At 47.6% G+C, this 27,801-nt stretch overlaps 1 protein-coding gene across 2 annotated transcripts in view; it reads right to left on the reverse strand.

Annotated features, from left to right (window-relative positions):
• The window catches only part of SNAP25 (synaptosome associated protein 25), a 231,182-nt gene that overhangs the window by 39,911 nt on the left and 163,470 nt on the right, over window positions 1–27,801 (reverse strand). For both annotated transcript variants that reach the window (XM_075339297.1, XM_075339296.1), the window contains exon 4: window positions 13,671–13,719. In XM_075339297.1, the coding sequence (XP_075195412.1) occupies window positions 13,671–13,719 (49 nt within the window). The remainder of the gene's footprint in view (window positions 1–13,670; window positions 13,720–27,801) is intronic.

Consider the following 27,801-nt stretch of genomic DNA (forward strand, 5'->3'; position numbering starts at 1 on the left):
TCCTGCGCTCTGCCTGCAGCTCCTGCTCTGTCTATGGGAAGAGCTGCAGGCAGAGCGCATGGAATCGGCTTTTCATTACGGACTCTTTCTGCAGCGATTTGAAGCGCACGTGTGCTGTTCAAATCGCTGCAGAAATTTCTGCAGGGACAAACGCTACGTGCGCACATAGCCTTAAACTTTGCACAAGGAAAGCCCGTCAATAAATAACACTTCTAACATCTGAGGCTATGTGCGCATGTTGCGTTTTTTCATGCGTTTCCGCAGCGTAACATTTGGTAACATTGAAGTCAATGAGAATTATCCAAACGCATCCTAATAGAAATTTCTAGCGTTTTACATGCTTTTTTGATGCTAAACGCATGCTTTTTTGGCATTATAGTGAGCTTAAGAGGTTTCCATTTGCCCTCACATCCAGCCCGACTCCAAAAAAAGAGTCAAACAATAATTTTACTTTATTTAGAACATAATTATTAAATCTCAATTATCATTTCTGGAAAATTATCATTATAGTGTATGATTTAAAGGGTTTATTTTTTTTTTCCACTTTTTTTCCTGGTGTTTGAATGTTCAAACTTTATTTAGTAGTGTCTTTGTATTGAAAACGCATCTCATTTTAAGCACAGGAAATGCATGAAAAACGCAATCAAAACGCGGCGAAAAACGCATGCGTATTTGTTGCGTTTTTGTGGTGAAAACCAAATTTGACAATGACAACTTCTGCCAGAGGATGCGTTCATTTCTGCAAGTTACTGAACGCAACGTGTACACATAGCCTGATAGTACGCAGCTGTCAGTCACAAGCACAGCACATTGTCATGCAGCGCTGGCACACGGTACACATGCGAGTGTTGTGTGACTATATGGCCCACGCAAGTAAAATGCTAAAATTAGCAGCTTCTTTGACAAAGTGTGAGATTTGCTTTCTCTACTGCATTGATAGGCATAATAGAAGCTCTGCGCATGCACCAGAAGGGCTTCTTGCGCATGTGCAGAGGAAGCAGAGAAGAAGCCAGCAAGGAGATCTGCCTCTGAGGTCGTGATGCCACTTGTGACCATTAATAGAGGTAAAGTGCCGGCATAATGTTTAACGTGACTGGAGGTAATTAAATCCAGAATGAGGTTGTTCAGATGACAACAGGTGATAGATAGGCAACGGCGAGGAACACAGACAGTGTGTATTTGACACTTAGGATTCTGCATCCTTGACTATCACATGATATTTAAGGTCAACTCCTTTAAGGCCCATATTTGACCATATACCCAGAATCTACTTGGGTTTTATGAACCTGAATTCAATTATCATGGATTTGTATAACAAAGCTTTGCTCTTACTAGTTCCTAAAACTGAAATTTACAAAGTTAAATCAGTTAACAATGGTGGACAAAAATCAATAGGTTACCCATTCCAAAGAGAGTTTCCTAAGTTAAGGTGACTGGCCATACACATTAGATTAGATGAATATTGGCTAAAAAGTGACGGACCAACAAACTAGGAAAATCAGAGTGTACTGACTTCCCCCAATGACAAGTCAGAATGTTGGAATTTTATGGAGGAAAAGTCACCGCCTGTGCACGTGTATGGGGTTGGGGTTGGAAGAAATAGCTGTAGGATGAACAAGCATTTTGTCAAAATCTAAGGCCTCATTTAGACGTTAGTGTTCATTTATGCAGAAAAATGATATCAATGTCATCAGTATATGGTCAGTGTGTCATCAATGTTTAGTCAGTGTGTCATCAGTGTATGGTCAGTGTGTCATCAGTGTATGGTCAGTGTGTCATCAATGTTTAGTCAGTGTGTCATCAGTGTATGGTCAGTGTGTCATCAGTGTATAGTCAGTGTGTCATCAGTGTATGGTCAGTGTGTCATCAGTGTATAGTCAGTGTGTCATCAGTGTATGGTCAGTGTGTCATCAATGTTTAGTCAGTGTGTCATCAGTGTATGGTCAGTGTGTCATCAGTGTATAGTCAGTGTGTCATCAGTGTATGGTCAGTGTGTCATCAGTGTATAGTCAGTGTGTCATCAGTGTATGGTCAGTGTGTCATCAATGTTTAGTCAGTGTGTCATCAGTGTATGGTCAGTGTGTCACCAGTGTATGGTCAGTGTGTCACCAGTGTATGGTCAGTGTGTCATCAATGTTTAGTCAGTGTGTCATTAGTATCTGGTCAGTGTGTCATCAGTGTATGGTCACTGTGTCACTAGTATCTAGTCAGTGTGTCATCAGTGTCTGGTTAGTATGTAATCAGTGTTTTGGGAGTGTCTGGTCACTGTGTCATCAGTATGTGGTCAGTGTGTCATCAGTATCTGGTCAGTGTGTCATCATTGTTTGATCAGTATGTCTTCAGTATTTGGTCACTGTGTTATCAGTGTTTGGTCAGTGTGTCATCAGTGTCTGATCAGAGTGTCATCAGTATCTGGTCAGTGTGTCGTCAGTGTGTCATCAGTGTGTTGTCAGAGTGTTATCAGTGTCTTGTCAGTGTGTCACCAGTGTGTCATCAGTGTCTGGTCAGTGTGTTATCAGTGTCTGGTCACTCTGTCATCAGTTTTGGTCAGTGTGTCATCAGTGTCTGATCAGAGTGTTATCAGTGTCTGGTCAGTGTGTCACCAGTGTGTCATCAGTGTCTGGTCACTCTGTCATCAGTTTATTGTCACTGTGCCATTTGTATCTGGTCAGTGTGTCACAGTGTCTGGTTAGTATGTAATCAGTGTTTTGGAAGTGTCTGGTCACTGTGTCATCAGTATCTGGTCGGTGTGTCACCAGTATGTCATCAGTGTCTCGTCAGAGTGTTATCAGTGTCTGGTCAGTGTGTCACCAGTGTGTCATCAGTGTCTCATCAGAGTGTTATCAGTGTCTGGTCAGTGTGTCACCAGTGTGTCATCAGTGTCTCATCAGAGTGTTATCAGTGTCTGGTCAGTGTGTCACCAGTGTGTCATCAGTGTCTCGTTAGAGTGTTATCAGTGTCTGGTCAGTGTGTCACCAGTGTGTCATCAGTGTTTGGTCAGTGTTTTTCACTTATTGATAAAAAATACCACATTTTGTACTATACATTGCAATGTTAAACTTGGACAGCACACGGAAGTTTCATGGATACCATCCATCTGCTGTTCGTGTTTTTCAAAGACCTTTAAACTTGCATTTGTACATTTCATCCATGTTGCCATATCTTTGCAAGGACGGGCACACGGGCCACAAAAAAAACAACAAAAAAAAAAAACAAAAAAAAAACCACAGACATGTGAACAGCCTCATAGACTATAATGGGTATGTGCTCTATCCATGGAAAACACCGATAGAACACATACGTGCAACACAAACGTCTGAATGAGGCCTAAAGACTGCTTAGTCCTCCAACTATTCTGACAACAGAATATTTATTCACATATTTTTAAAAGTATATATATACTACAGACAACTTTGGGGTATATATGTGATAATACAACTGTCTATATGCGGGTGATACCAGCTGTGGCAGAAGAACATTAATTCAGAAAGAAATATAGGAAGTCAGAGAAGTTAAGGTTAGACATGACAGTGGAATAGAGCACAATAGCTCACACAGTATATTAAAAACAAAAAAATAAGATCACAAACCATATACAGTTGTTACTCTTTGCAGTTATAGCAGTTGGCACATTTTTATGTACAGCTCCATTCATTCTCTATGGGACCAGCAGACATAGCCGAGTGCAGCACTCCCCATAGAGAAGGAACTGAGTAGTGGGGCGTGTGCGCGGTCACTGCTCCATTCCAATGTAGCTTTTAGAGCCCGGTCCTCGTGATTGACAGGGATCCCTGAAAATTTTACCTATCCTTTGATTGGAGGCTCATTTTTAATTTTGGGAAAATCCCTTAAAAGCTGAACTTCTCACTGATGGAATATCAACTTGAGGCCAAGAATGTATGATTGCATTTGTCTTCTATCTCCCTACCCAGCAATGTAATTAGTTTGGAAAACAAGATCCTAAATCCTGACAGTTTAATTTAAGTCTCAAAATATACAAATGGACATTAATAAATAGGAGATCATTATTCTGGCATATAACGATATTATGGACATTTATTGTATGTATAGTGTGTGTAGGAATTCAATGTAGTTGTTCCTTATATTTACACTGAATGACCACTTTATTTGAGACACCTTTTAAGAGTACAAAATCAGGTGAACAAGTCTCCATGGATCAGTTTCAGTGTGAATTCACTTATGAATGGTCAAATCGAGCTGTCAAAGCAACCTCGAAAGAGGCATGTGCATTGGAGATTGACTAGAGAGGGCCAGTACTCCAATGGATAACCTTTTAGGATTGTCTTGTGCATTGTTGTCAAGAGAATACTTAGAATGGGGCGATGAAGAGGTCTGAAGAGGATGCCAAGAATTGTTCTGATGGACATCCAGTGCACAGTCAAGCAACACTGCATGGTCAGAGGAATCCAGATTTCTTTTGCAATTCTAATGCAATGATCTGATATCAAAGAATCTGTTCTGTTAGGTATCAAGAGTACAGGCTGGAGGCGATACAGTAATGATGTGAGGAACATTCTTAGCAAAACTCTAGGTTCTCTGATATCTATGGATAGGGCTTAAGCCTTATGGTTGACCTATTTCATGCCAGCAAGGTAGCTGTTAAAGGGAACCTGTCACCACTTTTTCGGCCTATAAGCTGCGGCCTCCACCACCCAGCTCTTATATACGGTATTCTAACATGCTGTATATATGAGCCCAGACTGCTGTGAGAACATAAAAAACACTTTATAATACTTACCGGTCGCGCGGTTGGCCATATGGGCGTCTCCGTTCTCCGGTGCCAGCGCCTTCTCTTTCGGCCATCTTCGGCCTCTTTCTGAAGCCTGTGTGCATGACGCATCCTACGTCATACACACTCGCCGGTTCTGCGCAGGCGCACTACAATACTTTGATCTGCCCTGCTCAGGACCTGAATGCCGGCGAGTGTGTATGTGTGGCGCCCCTGAGGCTTCCGTCGCCACAGGTCATTGCACCCCATCTGCGGTGTGATGCCCCATTCTGGGTGAGGAAGAGAGTGAACTCCGGTCCCCTGGTAAATTCACACTACACCCATTGCTAGAGACACACAGGACCAGGGAAAGTGGCAGGCAACCCTCCCATGCTGCATGCTGGGAGGGGCTGTAAGACCCATCCCTGCTCCCATAGGGTACAGCTTAGCAACTGGGGAGGTGGGAGGAGCCAGGGAGAGCAGACAGGGACAGGAAGGTGAAGTTTAGTGAGTTCGCTCAGGGAGTGGGAGAGTGAGGAGTGAGCATGTAGAAGACAAGAAAGGATCGCAGGGCCACGGGTAGTCCTGGAAGGTGCCACGAGCAGTCCTTGTTGGGTACCGCTGCCGAGGGCCCAGAGGCGCTACGGGTAGCTACAGGCTGCGGTGGCCCGTTCCACAGCGACATCAGTGGAGCGATCAGCTGCGACAGGGGACGGTCCCTAGATACTGAGGGAGTGAAAAGACAGTCTCCAGACAGTAAAAACCGAGGCCCAGGGAATTGCAAGCTCCCAGGGCCAGAACCCAGAGCAGATCTTCAGAAAAGGGGTAATCAGCCGACAGGTGACCCCCCAGCCTGGAGGCTGTAATGGAGGCCAAGCCAAGTCCATCTACCTAAGGCGAGGCTAGTGAAGTCAGCAGAAGAAGGGACACTAAAGAGAGGGAACCGGATTTCACGCTCGGAATCACCCAGAAGGCGGAGGTCCCTGACAGTGGTCCCAGCAGTCTGAGGGTCCCTGCAAGTGTGACAGAAACTGTGAGTAAAAGAACTAGAACTGCACCTTTGGACTCGTCTCTGTTATTCTACCTGCATAGACACTTACAAGCACCAACTGTGCCCCGGGCTTTGCTCCACCTGTGGGGAGCAGTCCCATCATTGCTGCCACAACATCATCCCGGAGGCTTCACACAGCAGCGGCGGCTCAGTAGCCGCATACCACAGGTGGCGTCACGAACACAAACATTAGCAAGCAAGCCACGTAAACTACTGACACCCACCAGGGCCACGGAGCCGGGCCCAGCCACCACTGACTACCACCGGACTAGTCCGGCCCGGCACCGGGTGTCCCATAGCCCTGGGGTGGGCGAGTCAATTTTGGCGTCACGAACAGGATTTCGTGCCCGGTCCAACCGGGTACTGTGCGCCTGAAGAACTGTGTAAAAGACTGTGTACTTTACTGAGAAACCGCCGCCATTAGCGCTGCTGAAAGCGGGAAGAAGGGGGGCGTGCAAGAAGAAAGGGCGCGAAGAGAAGCCCCGCCCCCTTGTCCAAGAAAAGCGCGCGAAGCGGTGCCCGCCATAGAAAGCGGAAGAAAAGGAAGCGGCGACCAAATAAGCTGGCCGGCTGGCAGAAAAAGCTTAAACGCCCGACCAACAGATAAAGAAAAAGAAAATGTACCTGATACTAAGTGGAGCGGTGCCGGCCGTGATGGGCTGGGCGCCAGTCTGGCGCCAGATGCAAGTGCAGCCTCCGGCCCCGCCGCCGAGAAGGAAAAGGGAGCAGCCGAGTGGCGTGGTCGAGCACTCGAGCAGCGTTCCAGGCAGCATTTCCCGGGCCGGAAGCATGGCGGAGGAGCTGCAGCGAGGTGCACCAGGGACCGGCGGAGAGGACCCCGAGCTGGACCTGCTGAGAGAGGAAGTGCGAGCCCTGACCCGGAGGCTGAGCAGCGTGGGGGTGGAAGCGGACCGGTGGAGAGGGACCCCGCTGATACCGGAAGGCCTGGGCCGGTGGATGGATGCCGCGGAGCAGCAAGAGGGTGAGCCAACTGAAACCCTGATCTGTCCGGACCCATGGCCCCGCCACGCGCCCCTGACCAGTCACTTCACCGACCCTCTGGCCTCCCCCGCCGGACCCGCGGAAGCCCGGTGGGGCACCGGAGGCCTGCCTGAGACCCCCGCAGACGGAGCCGGGGGAGGGGTGGACCCAGAACAACCAGCGGGCCCTTTGCCGAGTCCCCCTGTGAACCTCCTGGGAATGGCATCCCCGGGAGTGAACTGGGACGCCGTGCCCATAGAAACCAAGGGACTGCAGCGGCCGCTGCGCCCCAAGGCGACTCCCCAGGCCAATGAGCTGACGTGCCAAAGGCTGGTGGTCGAGTACCGGCAGGAGCGGGAACTCCGGGAGGAGAAAAGGAGGGCCCGGGAAGTCGCCAATCTGGCTTCCAAAGAAGAGGTCAGGAAGGCCCTGAAGGGAGCTGAGTGCCCAGTGAAACGGGGCACTGTTGTAGATTTCCGGCAGAAAGGTGGCTGGGGCTTCATCCGGGAGCCTGGCCTGGGCAAGGACGTGTTTGTAGCACGGAGAGACATCGAGGAGCACCTGCCCAGAGGCCACCCAGGCCGCGACGCCAAGCTGGGTGATGAGGTGGAGTATACCCGGCTGATGGGGGACCGCGGGTGGTATGCGCTGCATGTGCGCATTGTGCAGGGAGAAGCGGCCCCAGGAGAGCCAGAGTGGCGCCGCACAGCACAAGAGCGTAGCATCTCCCCAGGCAGCAGCGCCACCCCCAGACAGACCCAGGCCGCAGAACATTGCAGCCGGACCGCCACCGTTGCCCAGGAGACGCAAACCAGGATCTCCATGGCGTGCGTGATGCAGGGTGCCCGGCCGAAGCAGGGCCCTAGAGACCACAGCAATAGCCCCCTGCAGACAAGCAGCCCTCTGCAGCAGCGCCGTGCCACGCCTATAGGCAGCCCCACTCCAACCCAGGCTGCAGGACAACGCAGGAGGTCAGGGACCAGTGCTCAAGGGACCCAGACGATGATCTCATCAGCGGACCTGCTGCCAAGAGCCGTGCCGGAGTGGGATCCTGACATCTATCCTAGAGAGTAAGGAGGATGAAGAGCTGCCAAACTGTAAATAGCCCCTGTCTGCCCCTTATTCTTTTTGAAGAAGTCCCTCGTGTTTTGCCCTTGCTTCTTTTCGAAGACGACACCCCTTCCTACTGTGCTGTCCCTGATTCTTTTTGAAGATGTCACCCCCCTGTTATGTGCTACCGGGCCACTGAACTGGAGTGTGGGCCCCGGTGAATGGTTAGATGTCATGTCATGCCAGGCCACTGGACTTGGTGGCTGGTGTGTGAAGTATGTGTTTTATGTTTTACCAGGCCATTGGACTTAATGGCTGGTATGTCGGTGTTATGTCTGATGCAACCAGGCCATTGGACTTAATGGCTGGTCGAAGATGTTACTTTGATTGTTTGAAACGAACTGACGGGCTACTGGACTTGTAGTAGCCAGAAATGTATAAAGTTGCACCTGTTGTGCCCCCTACCAGAATTATGGGGGAAGTGCCCAAACTGTGCAATGAACTGAAAGTGCACCCATAGTTTCTTTATAAGAAGTTTGCAACGTTAAAGTGATTATGCCTCCCATAAAGGGAAGAAATGTTTGACAGGTTATGTTATTGCATACAAAAATGTTTTGCAGGTCTCCATATGTTTTTGTTGTTTTTCAGCCCGAGGACGTGCTGGGATTCGCTGTGGGGGAGTGTGGCGCCCCTGAGGCTTCCGTCGCCACAGGTCATTGCACCCCATCTGCGGTGTGATGCCCCATTCTGGGTGAGGAAGAGAGTGAACTCCGGTCCCCTGGTAAATTCACACTACACCCATTGCTAGAGACACACAGGACCAGGGAAAGTGGCAGGCAACCCTCCCATGCTGCATGCTGGGAGGGGCTGTAAGACCCATCCCTGCTCCCATAGGGTACAGCTTAGCAACTGGGGAGGTGGGAGGAGCCAGGGAGAGCAGACAGGGACAGGAAGGTGAAGTTTAGTGAGTTCGCTCAGGGAGTGGGAGAGTGAGGAGTGAGCATGTAGAAGACAAGAAAGGATCGCAGGGCCACGGGTAGTCCTGGAAGGTGCCACGAGCAGTCCTTGTTGGGTACCGCTGCCGAGGGCCCAGAGGCGCTACGGGTAGCTACAGGCTGCGGTGGCCCGTTCCACAGCGACATCAGTGGAGCGATCAGCTGCGACAGGGGACGGTCCCTAGATACTGAGGGAGTGAAAAGACAGTCTCCAGACAGTAAAAACCGAGGCCCAGGGAATTGCAAGCTCCCAGGGCCAGAACCCAGAGCAGATCTTCAGAAAAGGGGTAATCAGCCGACAGGTGACCCCCCAGCCTGGAGGCTGTAATGGAGGCCAAGCCAAGTCCATCTACCTAAGGCGAGGCTAGTGAAGTCAGCAGAAGAAGGGACACTAAAGAGAGGGAACCGGATTTCACGCTCGGAATCACCCAGAAGGCGGAGGTCCCTGACAGTGGTCCCAGCAGTCTGAGGGTCCCTGCAAGTGTGACAGAAACTGTGAGTAAAAGAACTAGAACTGCACCTTTGGACTCGTCTCTGTTATTCTACCTGCATAGACACTTACAAGCACCAACTGTGCCCCGGGCTTTGCTCCACCTGTGGGGAGCAGTCCCATCATTGCTGCCACAACATCATCCCGGAGGCTTCACACAGCAGCGGCGGCTCAGTAGCCGCATACCACAGGTGGCGTCACGAACACAAACATTAGCAAGCAAGCCACGTAAACTACTGACACCCACCAGGGCCACGGAGCCGGGCCCAGCCACCACTGACTACCACCGGACTAGTCCGGCCCGGCACCGGGTGTCCCATAGCCCTGGGGTGGGCGAGTCATATGACGTTGGATGCGTAATGCACCATGGCTAGAGAAGGAGAGCAAAGATGGCCAAAAGAGGCGGCGCCGGCACCGGACAACGGAGTCGCCCATATGGCCAACCGCGCGACCGTTAGGTAAGTATCATAAAGTGTTTTTTATTTTCTCACAGCGGCCTGGGCTCTTATATACAAGATGTTAGAATGCTGTATATACAGTAAGAGCCCGGTGGTGGTGACTGCAGCTTATAGGCCAAAAAAGTGGTGACAGGTTCCCTTTAACACTATGACAGACGGACACTTTCAACAGGATAATGCACCAAACCACAAGGGAAATATAGTCATGGAATGCTTCAGAGAACATGCGTTTTTCTTGTTTGCTTGACCTTCACAGTCCTAAGAGCTTACTCCTATACACAGTGGCGTAGTGAGGTTAAAAGGAATCTGTCAGCAGGTTTTTGCTATGTAAGCTGAAGCCAGCATGCTGCAAGGGTTAACACAGAAAATTCAGGGATGCCTGTCTTGTCGCAATCGAATCTATTGTTTATTTGCTAGGTTTTTTAAAAAGCAGGGCCCTTATCATTCCTCGGACTACAAGGTCACGTGCACAGCAGTTGAATTATCCCTCTATTTGTGTATTTTAGGACGTGCTACATATTTTTTATGAAATATTTTTGTTTTGGATATGTCTTTTTTAATAATTGAATATAAATAATAAAATAATTTTGATCCAATACCGTGTGTTTTGGTTGTTTTTATAGCATCTTTTGTTCTGTAATCTCTATACAGAGCCTGGTGAGGGCGGGGACAGCTCTCTGAGCTCTGCTACATGACTAAATCTAAAAATTATGATTGTGTTAGAACAGCTGCACCCAGTAATCTAAGTGATACATTGTTGGATTTAGGATCTTTTTGTCTACATCATGCTGTACTCAGATGAGGTAGCAAAAACCTGCTGACAGATTTCCTTTAAGATAAGACAATCAATTTGTGCCCCCAAAACTGTGGTCCAATAGCACTCCCTGATTCCCTTCTACCAGTTCAGTATTGTGCAGCTTATTCCCCAAGCTCCTGTATGGTCTTTTAAGTAAATACTGATTCAATTATAGTTTGCCCTTAGGAGTTCTGTTTTTTTCTTCCACAGGCTGAAATCCATCATAAATGTTTTAAAATAAAAATACATTGTTATGATATTTGTATCTATTCTTTATTTTTTGTTTAACTTTTCCAATTTGTATGTTATTATCTAGTCCTAACCCTAGACCTACACCTAACCCAAGCATTAACCCTAGTTAGGATTGAAAAAAATGTGTAAAAACATAAAATTCATCTTTTTTTTTTGTTTACAATGGACTTTTTTAAAGTTAAGGCTGCTTTACACGCGTCGATTTCATGAGCGATCGCACCCGCCCCCATCGTTTGTGCGGCACGGGCAATTTGCCCGTGTCGCACAAAGTGAGTAACCCCCGTCACACGTACTTACCTCCCGAACGACCTCGCTGTGGGCGGCGAACATCCTCTTCCTGAAGGGGGAGGGACGTTCGGTGTCACAGCGACGTTACACAGCGGCCGCCCAATAGAAGCGGAGGGGTGGAGATGAGCAGGACGTAAACATCCCGCCCACCTCCTTCCTTCCGCATTGCCGGCGGGACGCAGGTAAGCAGCAGTTCATCGTTCCCGGGGTGTCATACAGAGCAATGTGTGCTGCCTCGGTAACAATGAGCAACCGGACGTTCGATTTTTTGAAAATGAGAGACGTGTCAACGAGCAATGATAAGGTGAGTATTTTTGCTCGTTCACAGTCGCTCATTTGTGTTACACGCTACGATATGTCAAACAAGGCTTGATGTGCGTCACTAGCGACGTGACCCCGGCGACATATCGATACATATATTGTAGCGTGTAAAGCCCGCTTTAGGGACAACTCCCCCCGGCACGTCTGTGTTAGAGGTTAGAGGAGTTGCAGAGAGATGCAGGAGAGCACAGTGCAGCACCATTGCAGTGCACATGGCGCAACACTGTTTAGCTCAGTCTCAGTCATCTTGTCGCTGCCTATACAGAGCGAAGCAGCTCAGATCCAGCTGCTGCACTCTGCATAGGTATCGACCGAGATGACAAACCTAACATCATCATACTGAAAGCTTTCTTAACTCAGTTACTGCTGCTGAGCTCTGCATAGGAACAAGCGGCAGCGACTGAGATGACAAAACAGCTACTTTCTGCTTTACTCATTCAGCTCAATAGAAAATGCCAGCACCATTCAGTGCGGTGGTAGGAGGTGGTGGGGTTGAAATTTTGTGCTCCAGTAGAATTTGGTGCTCTGGACAATGGCTCTCCTATTCTGCATATAGACCATGTTTGAAGTGGGATACGACAGGCTATCCAGTGCATGTTAGTCCCTCCATGAAATTACCTGCAACTGTGAGAAGCCAATATTCCTGCAGGATTATTTTAACACCTAGTGAAATCTAAGAATTTCTCTAGTCTTAAAAGCGAAAGGATGACTAATGTGCCACTAGATGGGTGTCTGCAATAAGATGGTCATTCAGTGTAGACAGAGGCAGACACAGACTGAAGAGGCCAGAACAATATCTCGGGCCTTTGCAGCCAAAGAGCTCATGAAAATGCAGAAATCCACCTGCTTTGGAGGTAGAAATGATCCGCTAACTTCTGGGGTCTCTGTGCAGCTGCACAGGTTGCACCAATGATATGCCCACCTTTCAGTGTAGATCACAACTGATCTGGCTGTCGTTATGCCTAACAGAAATATGATCTAGCGAAGGACACGTGTAATGTATATGTTATCGGCAATGTATGAAAACCCGGAATTCTATAGAATAGCTAGGCAATGTATACAATCACTGTTGTTTTCAGGCAAGGTATGAAATATCTGCTTTGTTTCGTACTTTTCCTAAGTATTATATAAAATGTCTAGGTATTATAAAGAATGACAAGAACTGCTCAGGCAAAGTCTGATATAATGCCCAGATTGGAAAAGTCTTTAGTAACAAACAGTCAAAAAACTAATGAAAGAAGAAATCCTAAATGAACAACAGGATATCTTTACTAGGAAAAACCCCAAAGAAACAACCAATCCGATTCCACTTTTCATTCCTCACAGACTCTAAGGAAAATGAAAGGTGGAATCTGATTGGTTGCTAATGCTAAGGGCAATTGATCCAGTTTCACAGATCTGCTGCTGCCTGCTCTGTCCCCCTACTTTTGGACGGACCACCCCTGAGTATTCTACACTCTGCCTGTTTGTCATTTAGGTATTCTATAGAATGACTAGGAAATGTATGAACATCTGATGTATTTCATACTTTGACGACCCATTTCCGGCATTGTATACATTGCCTGGGTATTCTATAGAATGCCTGTTTTTACACATTGCCAGTAACATATATAAATCATATTTTATATGTGACGTGTGCTCTTATTGGATATTTATGTGTTAAAATGGCTACTTGACCCCTAAGAAGGTAGGCAGTAGTTAAGAACCTGTGTATGTTCCTCAGAAGTGCACAGGACCTTGTTTTTGTGGAATTGTAGCGTATTCTGCAGATTAAAAATGAAACCATACGGTCTTAAAGAAAATAAGGTTGTCACTTTCAAGAAACTTTTTCGGTAACCTCATATTATACCTCCTGCATGAGGGGGAGCGGGGTCTGTACATAATACAGGGATCCTCCCTTTCAGGTTCTTGAAGTCCCGTTATTATACAGCGCCCGCCACAGATTTGCCCTGTATTCAGCTGCAATAAACCATTTTTAAGAAGGCCGTGCTTTATTCTTCCCTACGATGGTGATCCACAGACGTCCCCCAGACAACCGACATTTACAATTGCTTTTACCACTATGGAGGCCGAGTAAGATATTTAGGCCGAATCGTCAAGCACAGTGTTTCTAACCATACAGATCTTTACTCACCCAGAAAGGGAAGCCATAATCTAGTAGTAGACAACATCAATCTTTATTTCATCTCTTACCACAATTATATAAATTGCAATTTAAATCATTTACAGAAATATGGGAGCTTTCTCCAAGTAACTTACCTCCTTGCTCATCCAACATAACCAAGGTTCTGATTCCGGCATCTTTGCTCTACATTTCCGAAATAGAAAAAAAAGAATGATCAGTGATAAAGCAACCGAGACTATGATCAAAGCAAAAGTCACATATTCAAGGAAGAAACACAAGGAAATCACAATCTTTGGGATCCGAACAAATCCAGATCCATCATAAATGTGATCGCTCCGTTATGAGAGGAAGTCATAATGCAGGTGTGAACGGCGCCTCATGCAGCTGCAGGGCCAGAAATGTATCTTCCATTGAGAATTTATTACACTTACCAGGATTCAATCAATAGGAATTTCTCTTATTCCAATGGAAGCGAATAGAGAGTTGAGCAGCCACCGATGTATTCACTCAAGAGGAACAAGGGTGAGAGAGCCCATGTTCTGGAGATGAGTGTGGGACCCTGAGGCGCAGACCACATCTATCAGACATTTATGGCTTTCCCCTTTGTTTCTTCCTGTTAAGTGTGAATAATGGGGACATTTTTGAAGACCATCTTTTACTGGGTCCTTGCTACATAAAAAGGGGGGATTTGCAACATATTTTCATTGGTGGGTGCACCAACCAAGCATCTCATTTTATTCACTCCACAGCCGCAGAGAGGACATTGAATGGAGCAGCAGTTCGGTCAGTGACAGTCTATCGGACGTTTGGGAGCACCAAGAAGCAGACTGCTACTGTACTCAAATTCCCCCTTACCCAGGCCATCCTGTGGGTAGGAGTGGGAGTCCCAAACTAGAGGTTAATAATTGTCCTATATGGCATCTGCAATTCATGATTGTGGTCATCACTGTCTAATAACAAAGAGGACAGGATTTACCATCACTGAACCACTGCCGCATGAGTTACCTTTATTATATGTGTACACTTTATGAGATTTCTGAGAAAGGTCAACAGATTTAGGCACCATAAACCCCCTTCCCTACAGTCCCAATACCATAAAGCCTCCATGCCCTAAGGCCCTCATACCCTAAACCCCTCCTACCCTAAAGCCCCTATGTCTTAAAGCCCACATACCCTAGAGCTCCCATACACTAAAGTCCCTCCTACCCTAAAGCCCCATGCCTTAAATCCCCCATACCCCAAAGCCCCATACCCTCAGGCCCCCATGCCCTAAAGCTTCCATACACTAAAGCCCCATACCCTACAGACCCCATGCCTTAAAACCTCATACCCTAAAGACCACATGCCCTAATGCACCCATGTTCTAGCTTTCTAGTTCCACTTAGCTCACAAATTTTAGCAACATGATCAATGAAACATTTATGACAAGTCAACTGAACATTTTCTAATTTAAAGGCTTTATCCTTTAAAGTAGAAAAGTGTCCACTTTAATTTTTGAAAGCAGCTTTAGAGCAGCTGTCATGTGACAGTCATGTGGTTTCTGGCCCTAGAAGGTCACAGCGTTTGGCTGCGCAGAATGCTCCAACTTTCCATTGTTCCTGCTGTCAGTAATCATTTGTATAGGTATCTTTCCTGCTGGATTTTCATCTCTCCCCTTTTGGACCCAGCAGGAGCTCACCTTCCACCCAGCTGCTGATCATCAACATTCTCTTCGTGCTTAAATACCCCTTCCCTCCTTGTACTGGTGCTGGTGATATTTTTCAGTTCATTCAAGCCTTGGTTGCAAGCAGGTGGCTTGTACTCCTCTGTGGTATCGTTGCTGAAAACTTTGCTAAACTTCTACCTGTGTCATCTGTAGATTGGTAATTCATGCATTTTACCCTGAGTGTCCCCCTTGTGTTTCCTATAGTTGGTTAGAGGGGTTGATGAAGAGCTCATCCCATCCGTTCCCTATTTAGGGCCCAGCACTAGGGATGCCTAGGGTCAAGTATCCAGCTCAGCACATAGGTACAGTACCTAACTAGGGTGGTGAGGGACCCCAGGGACCAGCAGTAGGTTTGGTCAGGGGTCACCATCTCCCCCTTCCCTAGACACAGGGTTTCCCTTGGTACTTCCCTAGCATGACACATGCCTTCCTGTATTACATGGTATTCTTGTCCAATCACTCAACTCACCAATAAACAGATAAATAAAATACAGGAAGACATAAAATAGGACATCACATTCTAGACGTATCATAAAAAAACGGTAAGGTCTACATTTCTTCTAGATATTTTCCGTGCTTCAGAATAATAATAAAGATTGCAGCGATTGCTGGAGGAATAGACGAGGCACATAAAGATGTGTTGTGGCAGAATGACACGTCCTCCAGTCAGGCAAGACGCTAAGGAGAGTTGTCAACTGCCTAAAGACGCTCCAATATTATGCAGGCGAGTTTTGTAGACAGGCATTAAATGTGAACATTCAACATAACCCAATAGTGTCAGCGAGGTCCGTAACACACACAAAGTAAACTCTGAGATATTTTTTGTCAAAATGGATTATTTAAATATTTCCACTATATCAGCCATTCATTTTCTGTGAGGCCCTGCTATAAATAATGGCAATCTGTACATGATAAAGATAGCAGATTCACATAAAGTCCCAGTGTGACGCCCTGGGCAAGCCAGGGGTCACAGGTCACTGCACCATCACACCCTACATCCCAGTTAGGAACACCAAAGCTAAACAAAATCCTTGTTGCCTTCCTTCAGAGGCTGATGTTCACACCAGGGGGTGGGCCAGGCGGTTGGCTCCGCCCACCGAGGAGGACACAGCTCTGGAGGCGGGAGGAACCAGTCAGTTTAGCTCAGGGGAGAGCTTGAGTAAACAGCTAAGATGAGCTAAGGAAGTGAAAGTAGTGAAGCGAAGTGGAAGTGGTAAAGGAGGAGTAAGAGAAGCTGAAGGAAAGTGAGAACAGTTACAGAAGGAAAGCTTAAAGTGAGTCCAGCTGTGTGCAGGACGGAGTCAGCAAGGTCAGCAACAGTGGTGATTGTCTGAAGGGGTGACCGTTTGGAAGTTCCTGGAAGGGCCGCGGACGGGTAGTGACCCGGCGGTCTGGAGCAGCGTACCAAAGGACAGTCAGCACCAGGGCAGGGGCCTCTCGGACCCCGGCAAGGCTAGGAGTCGCCAAATTTGCCAAATCCGTCAGTGAAGGGGACGTAGATCCCCCAACAACCAAGTCCTGATTGAAGGCAACAGCCCAACCTGTACAACAGAGACACCGCCACCGCCAGGGCACCAGTTTCTGAGGGCCAGCGCCTGCGGGCAAAGAGTAGAGCTCCTCCGGCCCAGCTTGAAGCCGGGGAGCGGGTTACCGGTGGGAACCCATCGCGACCAACAGACAACATTAGGTGCAAGGAAAAGGGACATCACCACTACCGACTGGGTGAGCAAGTGCAGCCGTCCGTGGGACCGACCGACCAGCCGTTTGTTTACCAAGAACTGTGTCACTGTCTCAGGCTGAGTGAGTACCACAGTGCCGCAAGGCACAGCGCTGCCCCCGCGTCCCTGCGCCCACCAGGCCCTGCATCCTACATATCATCACCGGGCCCCGGGATCACCAACCCCCTACCCACGGAGGGGCAACACAACACCTAGCTGCTCCACATCACCACCCCCGGGATCCCCGTATTGAGCAGCGGTGGTGCTACAAATCACCACAACCGTGGGTGGCGTCACGGACATTATCCCAACACCCCAAATTCCCCCTTTCACTCACGGGCGAGGAGCGCCGCTCGAGAAACCCCCGGGATTCGGCCCACAGCTCGAGCCACCACTGAGCAGCGGCAGCCGCAGGACCCGAGCAGAAGGGGTGAGCGCGGTGTGCTGACACCCTCCTCCCCGCCCGCGACACCAGCACCGGGAGTTAAGTAAAGAAAGTGACTGAATCTTCGTGATTTCAGCTCCGCAGGACGTATTTTTTCTTTAAAACGATATAAACTATAGAATTGATGTGGAGACTTTCAGGTTTAATTTAAGGGGTTGAACAAAAATATCCTGTGTAATGTTTAGGAATTGCAGCCATTTTTCTACAAAGCCTCCTCATATCAGGGGCTCGAAAGTAACTGGACAAAGTAAATTTAACCATAAATAAAATATCCATGTTTAATACTTTGTAGAGAATCCTTTGCAGGTAATGACGCCTGAAGTCTGGAAGCCATTGACGTCACCACACGTTGGGTTTCCTCCTTTGTGAGGCTTTGTCGGCCTTTACTGCGGTGACTTCAGTTGTTGCCTGTTTGTGGGTCTTTCTTTCTTAAGTTTTGTCTTTACCATGTGAGATGTAGCTCGATGGGGTTGATGTCTGGTGACTGACTCAGCCATTGCAGATTACTCCTCTTCTTTGCCTTATAAACGTCTGTGTTGTTTTCGCAGTGTGTTTTGGGTCATTGTCCCTCTGTTTTATAAAGCACCGTCCCATCAACCTTGCTGCATTTGTATGGATGTGAGCAGAAAGTCTCGCTCTGTACAGTTCAGAATTCATCCCTATATGAACCCCTGTGCCCAAGAACACCAAAATATTAAAATTATCTCCCCCAGCACACTTTACTAGAAGATGGGTTAAACTAACATGAATCCTCTCACTGTCCTACACCACCTGGTTTACTGACGTTAACTTCTCACTGCCATAGACCACCATGGATTCTGATCTAAAAACCTTAAAGGGAACCTGTCAGGGAACCGCCCACATCTCTGATTGGTCGCTTCCTGTGTGCATTATGAGCAAGCTGCCAATCAGTGGTGGGGGCGGGGTTACACAGATTAGCTGGACTGGCATGAGACCTAGTCCTGTGTTGTTAAAGGGAACCTGTCAGGTCCAATATGCACCCATAACCACGAGCAGTTCTAGGTGCATATTGCTAATCCCTGTCTAACCGTCCCTGTACACACTAGCATAATTAAAGGGAACTTTGGAAAAAGTATTTCTAAAAATATTTTACCGTATGCTAATGAGTGAGGGCACTAGTCCCTTGGGTGCTGCTTTCCTTGCTAATCACCTCCATTAGCATGTTAGTACGCCCCTGTGGGTGTGCTATCATGCTAATAAATGCGCATTGATAGAGCATGATCTCACTCACCTCTCCGCTGCGATTGCCGCCCGACGCAGGATTTCGGCTCCATGCACATGATCCCGGAGTTTGGGTCATGCGTACTACTTCAGTTTGAAGCCAGGACGCGTACACCCGGCTTCATAGTGCGCATGACTGAATCTCCAGGATCATGCGCACTGAGCCGAAATCCAGCGTCGGGTGGCGATAACAGCAGAGAGGTGAGTGAGATCTCCTCTGATGCTGTGCATTCATTAGTATGTTAGCAAGGCCACAGGGGTGTACTAACATGCTAAAGAAGGGCAACTAGCAACGGAAAAAACGCCCTTGGGACTAGTCCCTGCACTCATTAGCATACAATAAAGGATCTTTAGAAATAATTTTTCTAAAGATCTCTTTATCTATGCTAGTGTACACATGGACAGTTAGGCAGGGATTAGCGATATGTACCCAGAACTGCTCGTGGTTCTGGGTGCATATTGGACCTGACAGGTTCCCTTTAACTATCCATTTTAACCAGGGATAGTGAACTCAACCCATTAGGGACATCTTTATTTCTGAAATTCATGTACAGTCATGGCCAAAAGTTTTGAGAATGACACCAAAATTATTTTTTCACATGATCTGTTGCCCTCTGGTTTTTAATTGTGTTTGTCTGATGTTTACATCACATACAGAAATATAATTGCAATCATATTATGAGGACCAAAAGGTTATAATGACAGAATGAGTTAATGCACCAAGTCAATATTTGCAGTGTTGACCCTTCTTCTTCAGGACCTCTGCAATTCTCCCTGGCATGCTCTCAATCAACTTCTGGATCAAATCCTGACTGATAGCTGTCCATTCTTGCATAAGCAATGCTTGCATTTTGCCAGAATTTGTTGGTTTTTGTTTGTCCACCCGTCTCTTGATGATTGCCCACAAGTTCTCAATGAGATTAAGATCTGGGGAGTTTCCAGGCCATGGACCCAAAATCTCTATGTTTTGTTCCATGAGCCATTTAGTGATCACCTTTGCTTTATGGCAAGGTGCTCCATCATGCTGGAAAAGGCATTGTTGGGCGCCAAACTGCTCTTGGACAGTTGGGAGAAGTTGCTCTTGGAGGACATTCTGGTACCATTCTTTATTCATGGCTGTGTTTTTAGGCAAGACTGTGAGTGGTGCGATTCCCTTGGCTGAGAAGCAACTACACACATGAATGGTTTCAGGATGCTTAACAGTTGGCATGAGACAAGACTGGTGGTAGCGCTCCCCTCTTCTTCTCATAATAAGCTGTTTTCCAGATGTCCCAAACAATCGAAAAGGGGATTCATCTGAGAAAATGACTTTACCCCAGTCCTCAGCAGTCCACTCCCTGTACCTTTTGCAGAATATCAGTCGGTCCCTGATGTTTTTTCTGGGGAGAAGTGGCTTCTTTGCTGCCCTCCTTGAAACCAGGCCTTGCTCAAGCAGTCTCCGCCTCACAGTGCATGCAGAAGCACTCACACCAGCCTGCTGCCATTGCTGAGCTAGCTCGGCACTGCTGGTAGTCCGATCCCGCAGCTGAAACAGTTTTAAGATACGGTCCTGGCGTTTGCTGGTCCTTCTTGGGCGCCCTGGAGCCTTTTTGGCAACAATGGAAGCTCTCTCCTTGAAGTTCTTGATGATGCGATAGATTGTTGACTGAGGTGCAATCTTTGTAGCTGCGATACTCTTCCCTGTTAGGCCATTTTTGTGCAGAGCAATGATGGCTGCACGTGTTTCTTTAGAGATAACCATGGTTAACTGAAGAGAAACAATGATACCAAGCACCAGCCTCCTTTGAAAGTGTCCAGTGGTGTCATTCTTACTTAATCATGACTGATTGTTCGCCAGCCCTGTCCTGATCAACACCCACACCTGTGTTAATGGAACAATCACTAAAACAATGTTAGCTGCTCCTTTTAAGGCAGGAATGCAATGATGTTGAAATGTGTTTTGGGGGTTAAAGTTCATTTTCTTAGCCAATATTGACTTTGCAAGTAATTGCTGTTAAGCTGATCACTCTTTATGACATTCTGGAGTATATGCAAATTGCCATTAGAAAAACTTAAGCAGTAGACTTTGTAAAAATTAATATTTGTAGAATTCTCAAAACTTTTGGCCATGACTGTATTTTGGGCTGAAAATATTTGTTACCATAGAGTGTCATTAAAACTTCAAGACAGTTTGGCTTTAATTTGCTCTTAGTTTCCCTGTACATTGCTAACTGCAGAATGAGTTAGCCGGCAATCTGTCAGTGAACTGGTTTTGCGCTAAAATTTGATGTGGTGATAAATTAGCTGAAAGCAGCAAAGAAAAAGACAGATTATGGCCGGGGTGACAAGGATGTATAGTATCCGATGTGAGAGAATTGGATGCGATATGCTTATGACACTTGGCTCAAACTCTGCTGCGAGCGTGACCGAGCGTCATTTACTGTGCACCGATTCCCTCACGTGAGAATCGGAGCACAGGGGCAGAGAAGGAGAGATACAATCTTCTCTATTGCCTGTCTCTGCGTATATCGCACCCATAGACTTGTATGGGTCCGCATGATCCAAGACCTGGCCCCATTCACTAGCCAAGGAGACACTTATGGTCTATCCACGACTGGCGGCATAGGCATGGGGAGAAGAATTTAGTGTCAGGACATGTTTTTCATTATTTCCTGCTTCCATGGGTTACACAATTCTCATGTCTTATGATAGTTTGGCAAAGAATGACACGATGTGAGGGCTGCACGCACGGAAAGCAGGAGATCCGGAGAATCAAAGCAAGGTTTTTATTCCTCCCAACGCATTTTGGAGCTGACCTGGCGCCTTTCTCAAGAAATTATAATGGCATGGAATCGCATTACAGTAAATATTAAGTCTTGATTTGATTCTCCGGATCTCCTGCTTTCTGTAAGTGCAGCCGTCACATTGTGATATTCTCCTCTTTGCCAAACTGCAATCTAGATGATATTATCCTTCAGCCATGGAGCCGCAGCTATGGCACAGCAGGCTTCTACAGGGGTTGTGTCCTCCTCACACAACTTCTATAGGTGAGCGCTACCATCACCTGAGGAAAGCATTGATGTAATGCTGAAACGCGTTGTATTGATTTAACCAACAGGAGAATTGTATATTTTATATATAAAAAATATTTTAACAATAAAACAATCTAACCTTCAATGGAACCAGTGCATTATCAGCGCTCGTAAGACCGATATTCCACCTTTTCACCATAAGCTCAATCCCCTAGAGGGAATCGGTCAGAGCTGCAGAAAGACACAGGTTATCCACTCCAAAGCGGAACTTTCAGCTGGAGAACGGAGGATCGTTGCAGACTCCAAGACCCAGAGTGCCGGGGATATTAGGAGGAACCAGCGGTCCTGAGTCCGGACATCTCCACTAAAGACTACAACCTAACAGCATTGATATCAAGGATCCAAACCCCCATCCATCCAGAGGATCTATTAAGCCAACACCGAGGTTGTGCGAGGGCGCACAACCTCACCAGGTGAGCAAATTCAAACTCTCCTTAATCTAACCCTAGACCATCGGGTACTTGTCATATGCGCTATATTTTTTTACAGAGAATATAAAAAAGGACAGTTTTATGTGAGCCCAGCAGCCAGCAACAAGACGTATCTCATATGCTGGATCCCTTTCTAGGAAATTAAAAATCCCCTTAAGCTGATTGGTGGTAGTGCACTCCTACCCATCAGCTTAAGACAATTTTTAATTTCCTAGTAGCAAGTTCCTACCTTCCCATAAAATTGTAGGCTATCCAGCACAGGTAGAGGTATCACTAGATAGGGACTCAGCAAACGAGATACGCCTCAACGCTGGCTGCTGGGCTCGCATAAAACTGGCCTTTTTTATACGCTCAGTGTCTCAAATCCATTTTGTTTCTTGCCATAATGCCCTATCTGTGCACCTTTGTCCCATCCAAAATAAGAAAACTGAAGGCACTTCCTAACAGACCAGTATAAACAGGTGCATGCTGAATAGGAAATAAACAATAAATAATAAATTTAAATAAAATTTAAATAATACATTAGAGAAGAATTTACATTTTGCCATCTTAAATGCAACAGGGCAAAGAAAACCTGGGAAATGTTTGGGCAAAATGGACCCTTTGTGTTCACTATCACAAAAACTCTATGATCCACATGTAACCATATGACTCTCTAAAGAAATGACAAAGCTCTTGATGGGACAAACTAAAAAATCAACAGCTGCACTCTGAGACTCTAATGTATACAGACATTGAATATAAGAAATTGAACATGCATTTCTGCTAAGGAAATGTAAAAATTGAAATACTGAACTTAAAAAAAGCCAGTTTTATGCAATTCCAGTAGCCAGCATCAAAGCGTATCTCGTATGGTGGGTCCCTATCTACTGATGCCCCTAAAAAGGGACCCAGAATATGAGATACGCCTTGACGCTGGCTACTGGGCTCGCATAAAACTGTCCTTTTTATGGATTCAGTGTTTTAATTTTTTTAATTTATTTCCTTAGCAGTAATACATGCCCAAGTACTTATATTCAATGTCTATATACCTTAGCGTCTCAGAGTGCAGCTGTTGACATTTAAGATGGCGGAATGTAAATCCTTCTGTAATGTATTATTTAAATGGCTCAGCCGCATTATATCCCAATCTGAAAAGATGAAAGCGTCACCAGCCTGGTTGTACCAATTATTGGATCATTTGGATCACAGAACAAGAAATGACGTCCAGAGCCGAATCAATTCACTACAATAAGGGGACTATAAAGAGCCTTTTAACCTCCATGTTTTGTGCCCCTTAATGTTGCCTGTTACTATCTGAAAAAAAGTCCAAATGGAAAGAGCTCCTATTTTAAGCCTCTATGCATCTATTCTCTTTTTTTAATAAGCTGAATAATGAGATCATTTACTAATTATTTATTTGTTCTTTTCGGTAGCATAATTAACATTGTAATTCTGTTGTAACCGATCGCATTACCATTGATTTGGCATAATGTTATCCGCAGCTGCCCTCCAATGTACTGTAACATGGCATGCGGCCAAGGCCACGGTTATATAATCACACTTCTGCAACATCATTTTGACAGTGCAAAAAACAGGCGCCATATTAAAAATATATTAGGAAATTAAATAATATAATCTCATTATTAGATTGCACTTCTCTGCAGGAATATTACTAAATATAGATAAATCCTTTCACTGCAGATTTTTTTTTAGGACCTAATAGGTGGCAGATTATAAAACAGTTTGGATTATGCTGAATTTCTGATTGATATAAAGGACTGTATATCATATATATAGCTGTGGGGAACTATAAATCCCTAATCGTAGTCTTAACATTAAGCATAACATTATTTTAATAAGGTTTCCTTGAAATATACATTTGAAGGGGATTATTTTTTTTATTTATGTGCATGTATTTGGGGCTACAAAATATTTTTGCAATTATTAAAAGTGCTGCACTGTTTGCCTTTATGCTGCACTTTCCACTGTAGAATGAGTTAACTGAGAATCCTTCAGTGAGCTCAATGTAAGGGTATGTGCGCACGTTGCTTTTTACCTGCTTTTTACCTGCTTTTTTGCTGCTTTTTCTTCTGTGCTGTTTAATGCCAAAATGGATGTGTTCTTCTGTTCAAGCAAAGTCTATGGGAATTTGGGTTTCTTGTTCACACTATGTTGTTCAAAATGCTGCCTTTTTGTGGCAGAACTTTGGTCAAAAACTCAGCTTTGCAGTGCAAAACCCAAATGGCAAAAACAATTGACATGTTGCTTCTTTGAAAAGCTGAGTTTTTGACCAAAGTTCTGCCTCAAAAAGGCAACATTTTGAACAACATAGTGTGAACAAGAAACCCAAATTCCCATAGACTTTGCTTGAACAGAAGAACACATCCATTTTGGCATTAAACAGCGCAGAAGAAAAAGCAGCAAAAAGCAGGTAAAAAGCAGGTAAAAAGCACCGTGCGCACATACCCTTAAGCTGGGTTCACACTAAGCGACAGCGACAACGACGTCGCTGTTACGTCACCATTTTCGGTGACGTAACAGCGACCTTGTAAGTCGCTGTTATGATCGCTGCTTAGCTGTCAAACACAGCAGAAGCAGCGATCATAACGTCGCTGTGCTACATGTGCAGAGAGCAGGGAGCCGCGCTTAGCGCTGGCTCCTTGCTCTCCTAGGTACAGTACACATCGGGTTAATTAACCCGATGTGTGCTGCAGCTACATGTCACAGTGCAGAGAGCAAGGAGCCGCGCGCACTGCTTAGCGCTGGCTCCTTGCTCTCCTTGCTACAGTATACATCGGGTTAATTACCCGATGCATACTGCAGCCACATGTCACAGTGCAGGAGCCGGCACTGGCAGCAAGAGCGGAGGCTGGTAACCAGCGTAAACATCGGGTAACCAGGGAAAGGTCTTCCCTTGGTTACCCGATGTTTACGCTGGTTACAGCTTACCGCAGCTGCCAGTGCCGGCTCCTGATCGCTTCATTTCGTCGCTTTCTCGCTGTCACACACAGCGATGTGTGTGTCACAGCGGGACAGTGACGACCAAAAAATGAAGCTGGACATTCAGCAACGACCGGCGACCTCACAGCAGGGGCCAGGTCGTTGCTGGATGTCACACACAGCAACAGCGACGGGACGTCGCTGCAACGTCACAGAAAATGGTGACGTAGCAGCGACGTCGTTGTCGTCGTCGTTATGTGTGACACCAGCTTTAGTCTGACAAGACAGTTTGTAACCCTTTTATCTAATGTATGACCACAGACCAAATCAGAATTGATTATGAAGCCAAACAAAGAGCCTTTAAGAGCAAAACAGTGCAAAATTATTAATGATATCAATTGCAAAAATGATTTTAGCCTTAAATACAAGCACTTAGGAAAAAAATATGTCCCTACAGTTCCTATTCTTAGCATAATTCATCAATATTTGATCAGAAACAGAGTTTTCACTAATCAACGGCAGAGCTAATCCTTATTTAAAGAGGACTGGTCGCCTTTCCTGAAATGTCTGTTTTCCTAAGGCCTCAAACCAGGGCCGTATTTACCATTAGGCACCCGTGGTCCCGTGCCTAGGGCGGCAGGATGCAGGGGGCGGCACCTTCTAGCAGTAAAAAAAAAAAAAAAAAAAAAAAAAATTTTTTTTTTTTTACACATTCATTAAATCCGCTGTATTTTCGGAGGGGGGAGGGGGGAGAGGCGCACCTTTATTTATTTGTATCCACGTCAATTAAGATGCGAATGCAGACAAACTGCAGCGGCCGGGCACAGAGAGCTGATTGACCCCGGAACTGCCGGCGCCAGCACTTCCGGGGTCACAGGCGCGCCAATCAGCTCCTTCCTCTGTGCTGCGTCCAATGCTGTATGGATTTCACATGCAGAGCTCACAGCAGGACGCCGCAGTGGACGCCGCGATGGAAGCCGGTGTCAGAAGAGGATACTCACGTGAGCCAGGAAGATGACGGCGGGCCCTGGAGCAGGTAAGTGCTCGCAGAGCTGAAGATTCATAAGGAGCGTGGGGGTGTCTCTAATGCAGACTGGAGATCTGCGTATGGGGTGGGAGGAGAGAGGCTGATACTGGGGGAGACTTGGGGGAAGAGAAGCTGATACTGGGGGAGGCTGGGAGGAGAGAGTATGATGCTGGGGGAGGCTGGGAGGGGGGAGGCTGATGTTGCGGAAGGCTAGGATGGGGGGAGGCTGACGCTGGGAGAGGCTGGGAGGAGGGAGGCTGATGCTGAGGGAGGCTGATGGTGGGGGAGGCTGGGAGGAGAGAGGCTGATGCTGGGGGAGGCTGGGAGGAGAGAGGCTGATGCTGGGGGAGGCTGGGAGGAGGGAGGCTGATGCTGAGGGAGGCTGATGCTGGGGGAGGCTGGGAGGAGAGAGGCTGATGCTGAGGGAGGCTGATGCTGGGGGAGGCTGGGAGGAGAGAGGGGGAGGCTGGGAGGAGGGAGGCTGATGCTGAGGGAGGCTAATGCTGGGGGAGGCTGGGAGGAGAGAGGCTGATGCTGGGGGAGGCTGGTGCTGGGGGAGGATGATGCTGGGGGAGGCTGGGAGGAGGGAGGCTGATGCTGGGGGAGGCTGGGAGGAGGGAGGCTGATGCTGAGGGAGGCTGGGAGGGGGGAGGCTGAGAGGAGAGAGGCTGATGCTGGGGGAGGCTGGGAGGAGGGAGGCTGATGCTGAGGGAGGCTGATGCTGGGAGAGGCTGATGCTTCGGGAGGCTCGGAGGAGAGAGGCTGATGCTGAGAGAGGCTGATGCTGGGGGAGGCTAGGAGGGGGGAGGCTGATGCTGGTGGAGGCTGATACTGGGGGAGACTGGGAGGAGGGAGGCTGATGCTGAGGGAGGCTGATGCTGGGGGAGGCTGGGAGGAGGGAGGCTGATGCTGAGGGAGGCTGATGCTGGGGGAGGCTGATGCTGGGGGAGGCTGGGAGGAGGGAGGCTGGGAGGAGGGAGGTTAATGCTGAGGGAGGCTGATGCTGGGGGAGGCTGGGAGGAGAGAGGCTGATGCTGAGGGAGGGGGAGGCTGGGAGGAGAGAGGGGGAGGCTGGGAGGAGAGAGGCTGATACTGGGGGAGGCTGATGCTGGGAGAGTTTGGGAGGAGAGAGGCTGATGCTGGGGGAGGCTGGGAGGAGAGAGGCTGGTGCTGGGGGAGGCTGATGCTGGGGGAGGCTGGGAGGAGGGAGGCTGATGCTGGGGGAGGCTGTGAGGAGGGAGGCTGATGCTGAGGGAGGCTGGGAGGGGGAAACCTGGGAGGAGAGAGGCTGATGCTGGGGGAGGCTGGGAGGAGGGAGGCTGATGCTGAGGGAGGCTGATGCTGGGGGAGGCTGGGAGGAAAGAGGCTGATGCTGAGGGAGGCTGATGCTGGGAGTGGCTGATGCTGCGGGAGGCTCGGAGGAGAGAGGCTGATGCTGAGGGAGGCTGATGCTGGGGGAGGCTGGGAGGAGAGAGGCTGATGCTGGGGGAGGCTGGGAGGGGGGAGGCTGATGTTGCGGAAGGCTAGGATGGGGGGAGGCTGACGCTGGGAGAGGCTGGGAGGAGGGAGGCTGATGCTGAGGGAGGCTGATGGTGGGGGAGGCTGGGAGGAGAGAGGCTGATGCTGGGGGAGGCTGGGAGGAGAGAGGCTAATGCTGGGGGAGGCTGGGAGGAGGGAGGCTGATGCTGAGGGAGGCTGATGCTG

Source organism: Anomaloglossus baeobatrachus, chromosome 3, assembly GCF_048569485.1.
Source record: "Anomaloglossus baeobatrachus isolate aAnoBae1 chromosome 3, aAnoBae1.hap1, whole genome shotgun sequence".
Taxonomy (NCBI): Eukaryota; Metazoa; Chordata; class Amphibia; order Anura; family Aromobatidae; genus Anomaloglossus; species Anomaloglossus baeobatrachus.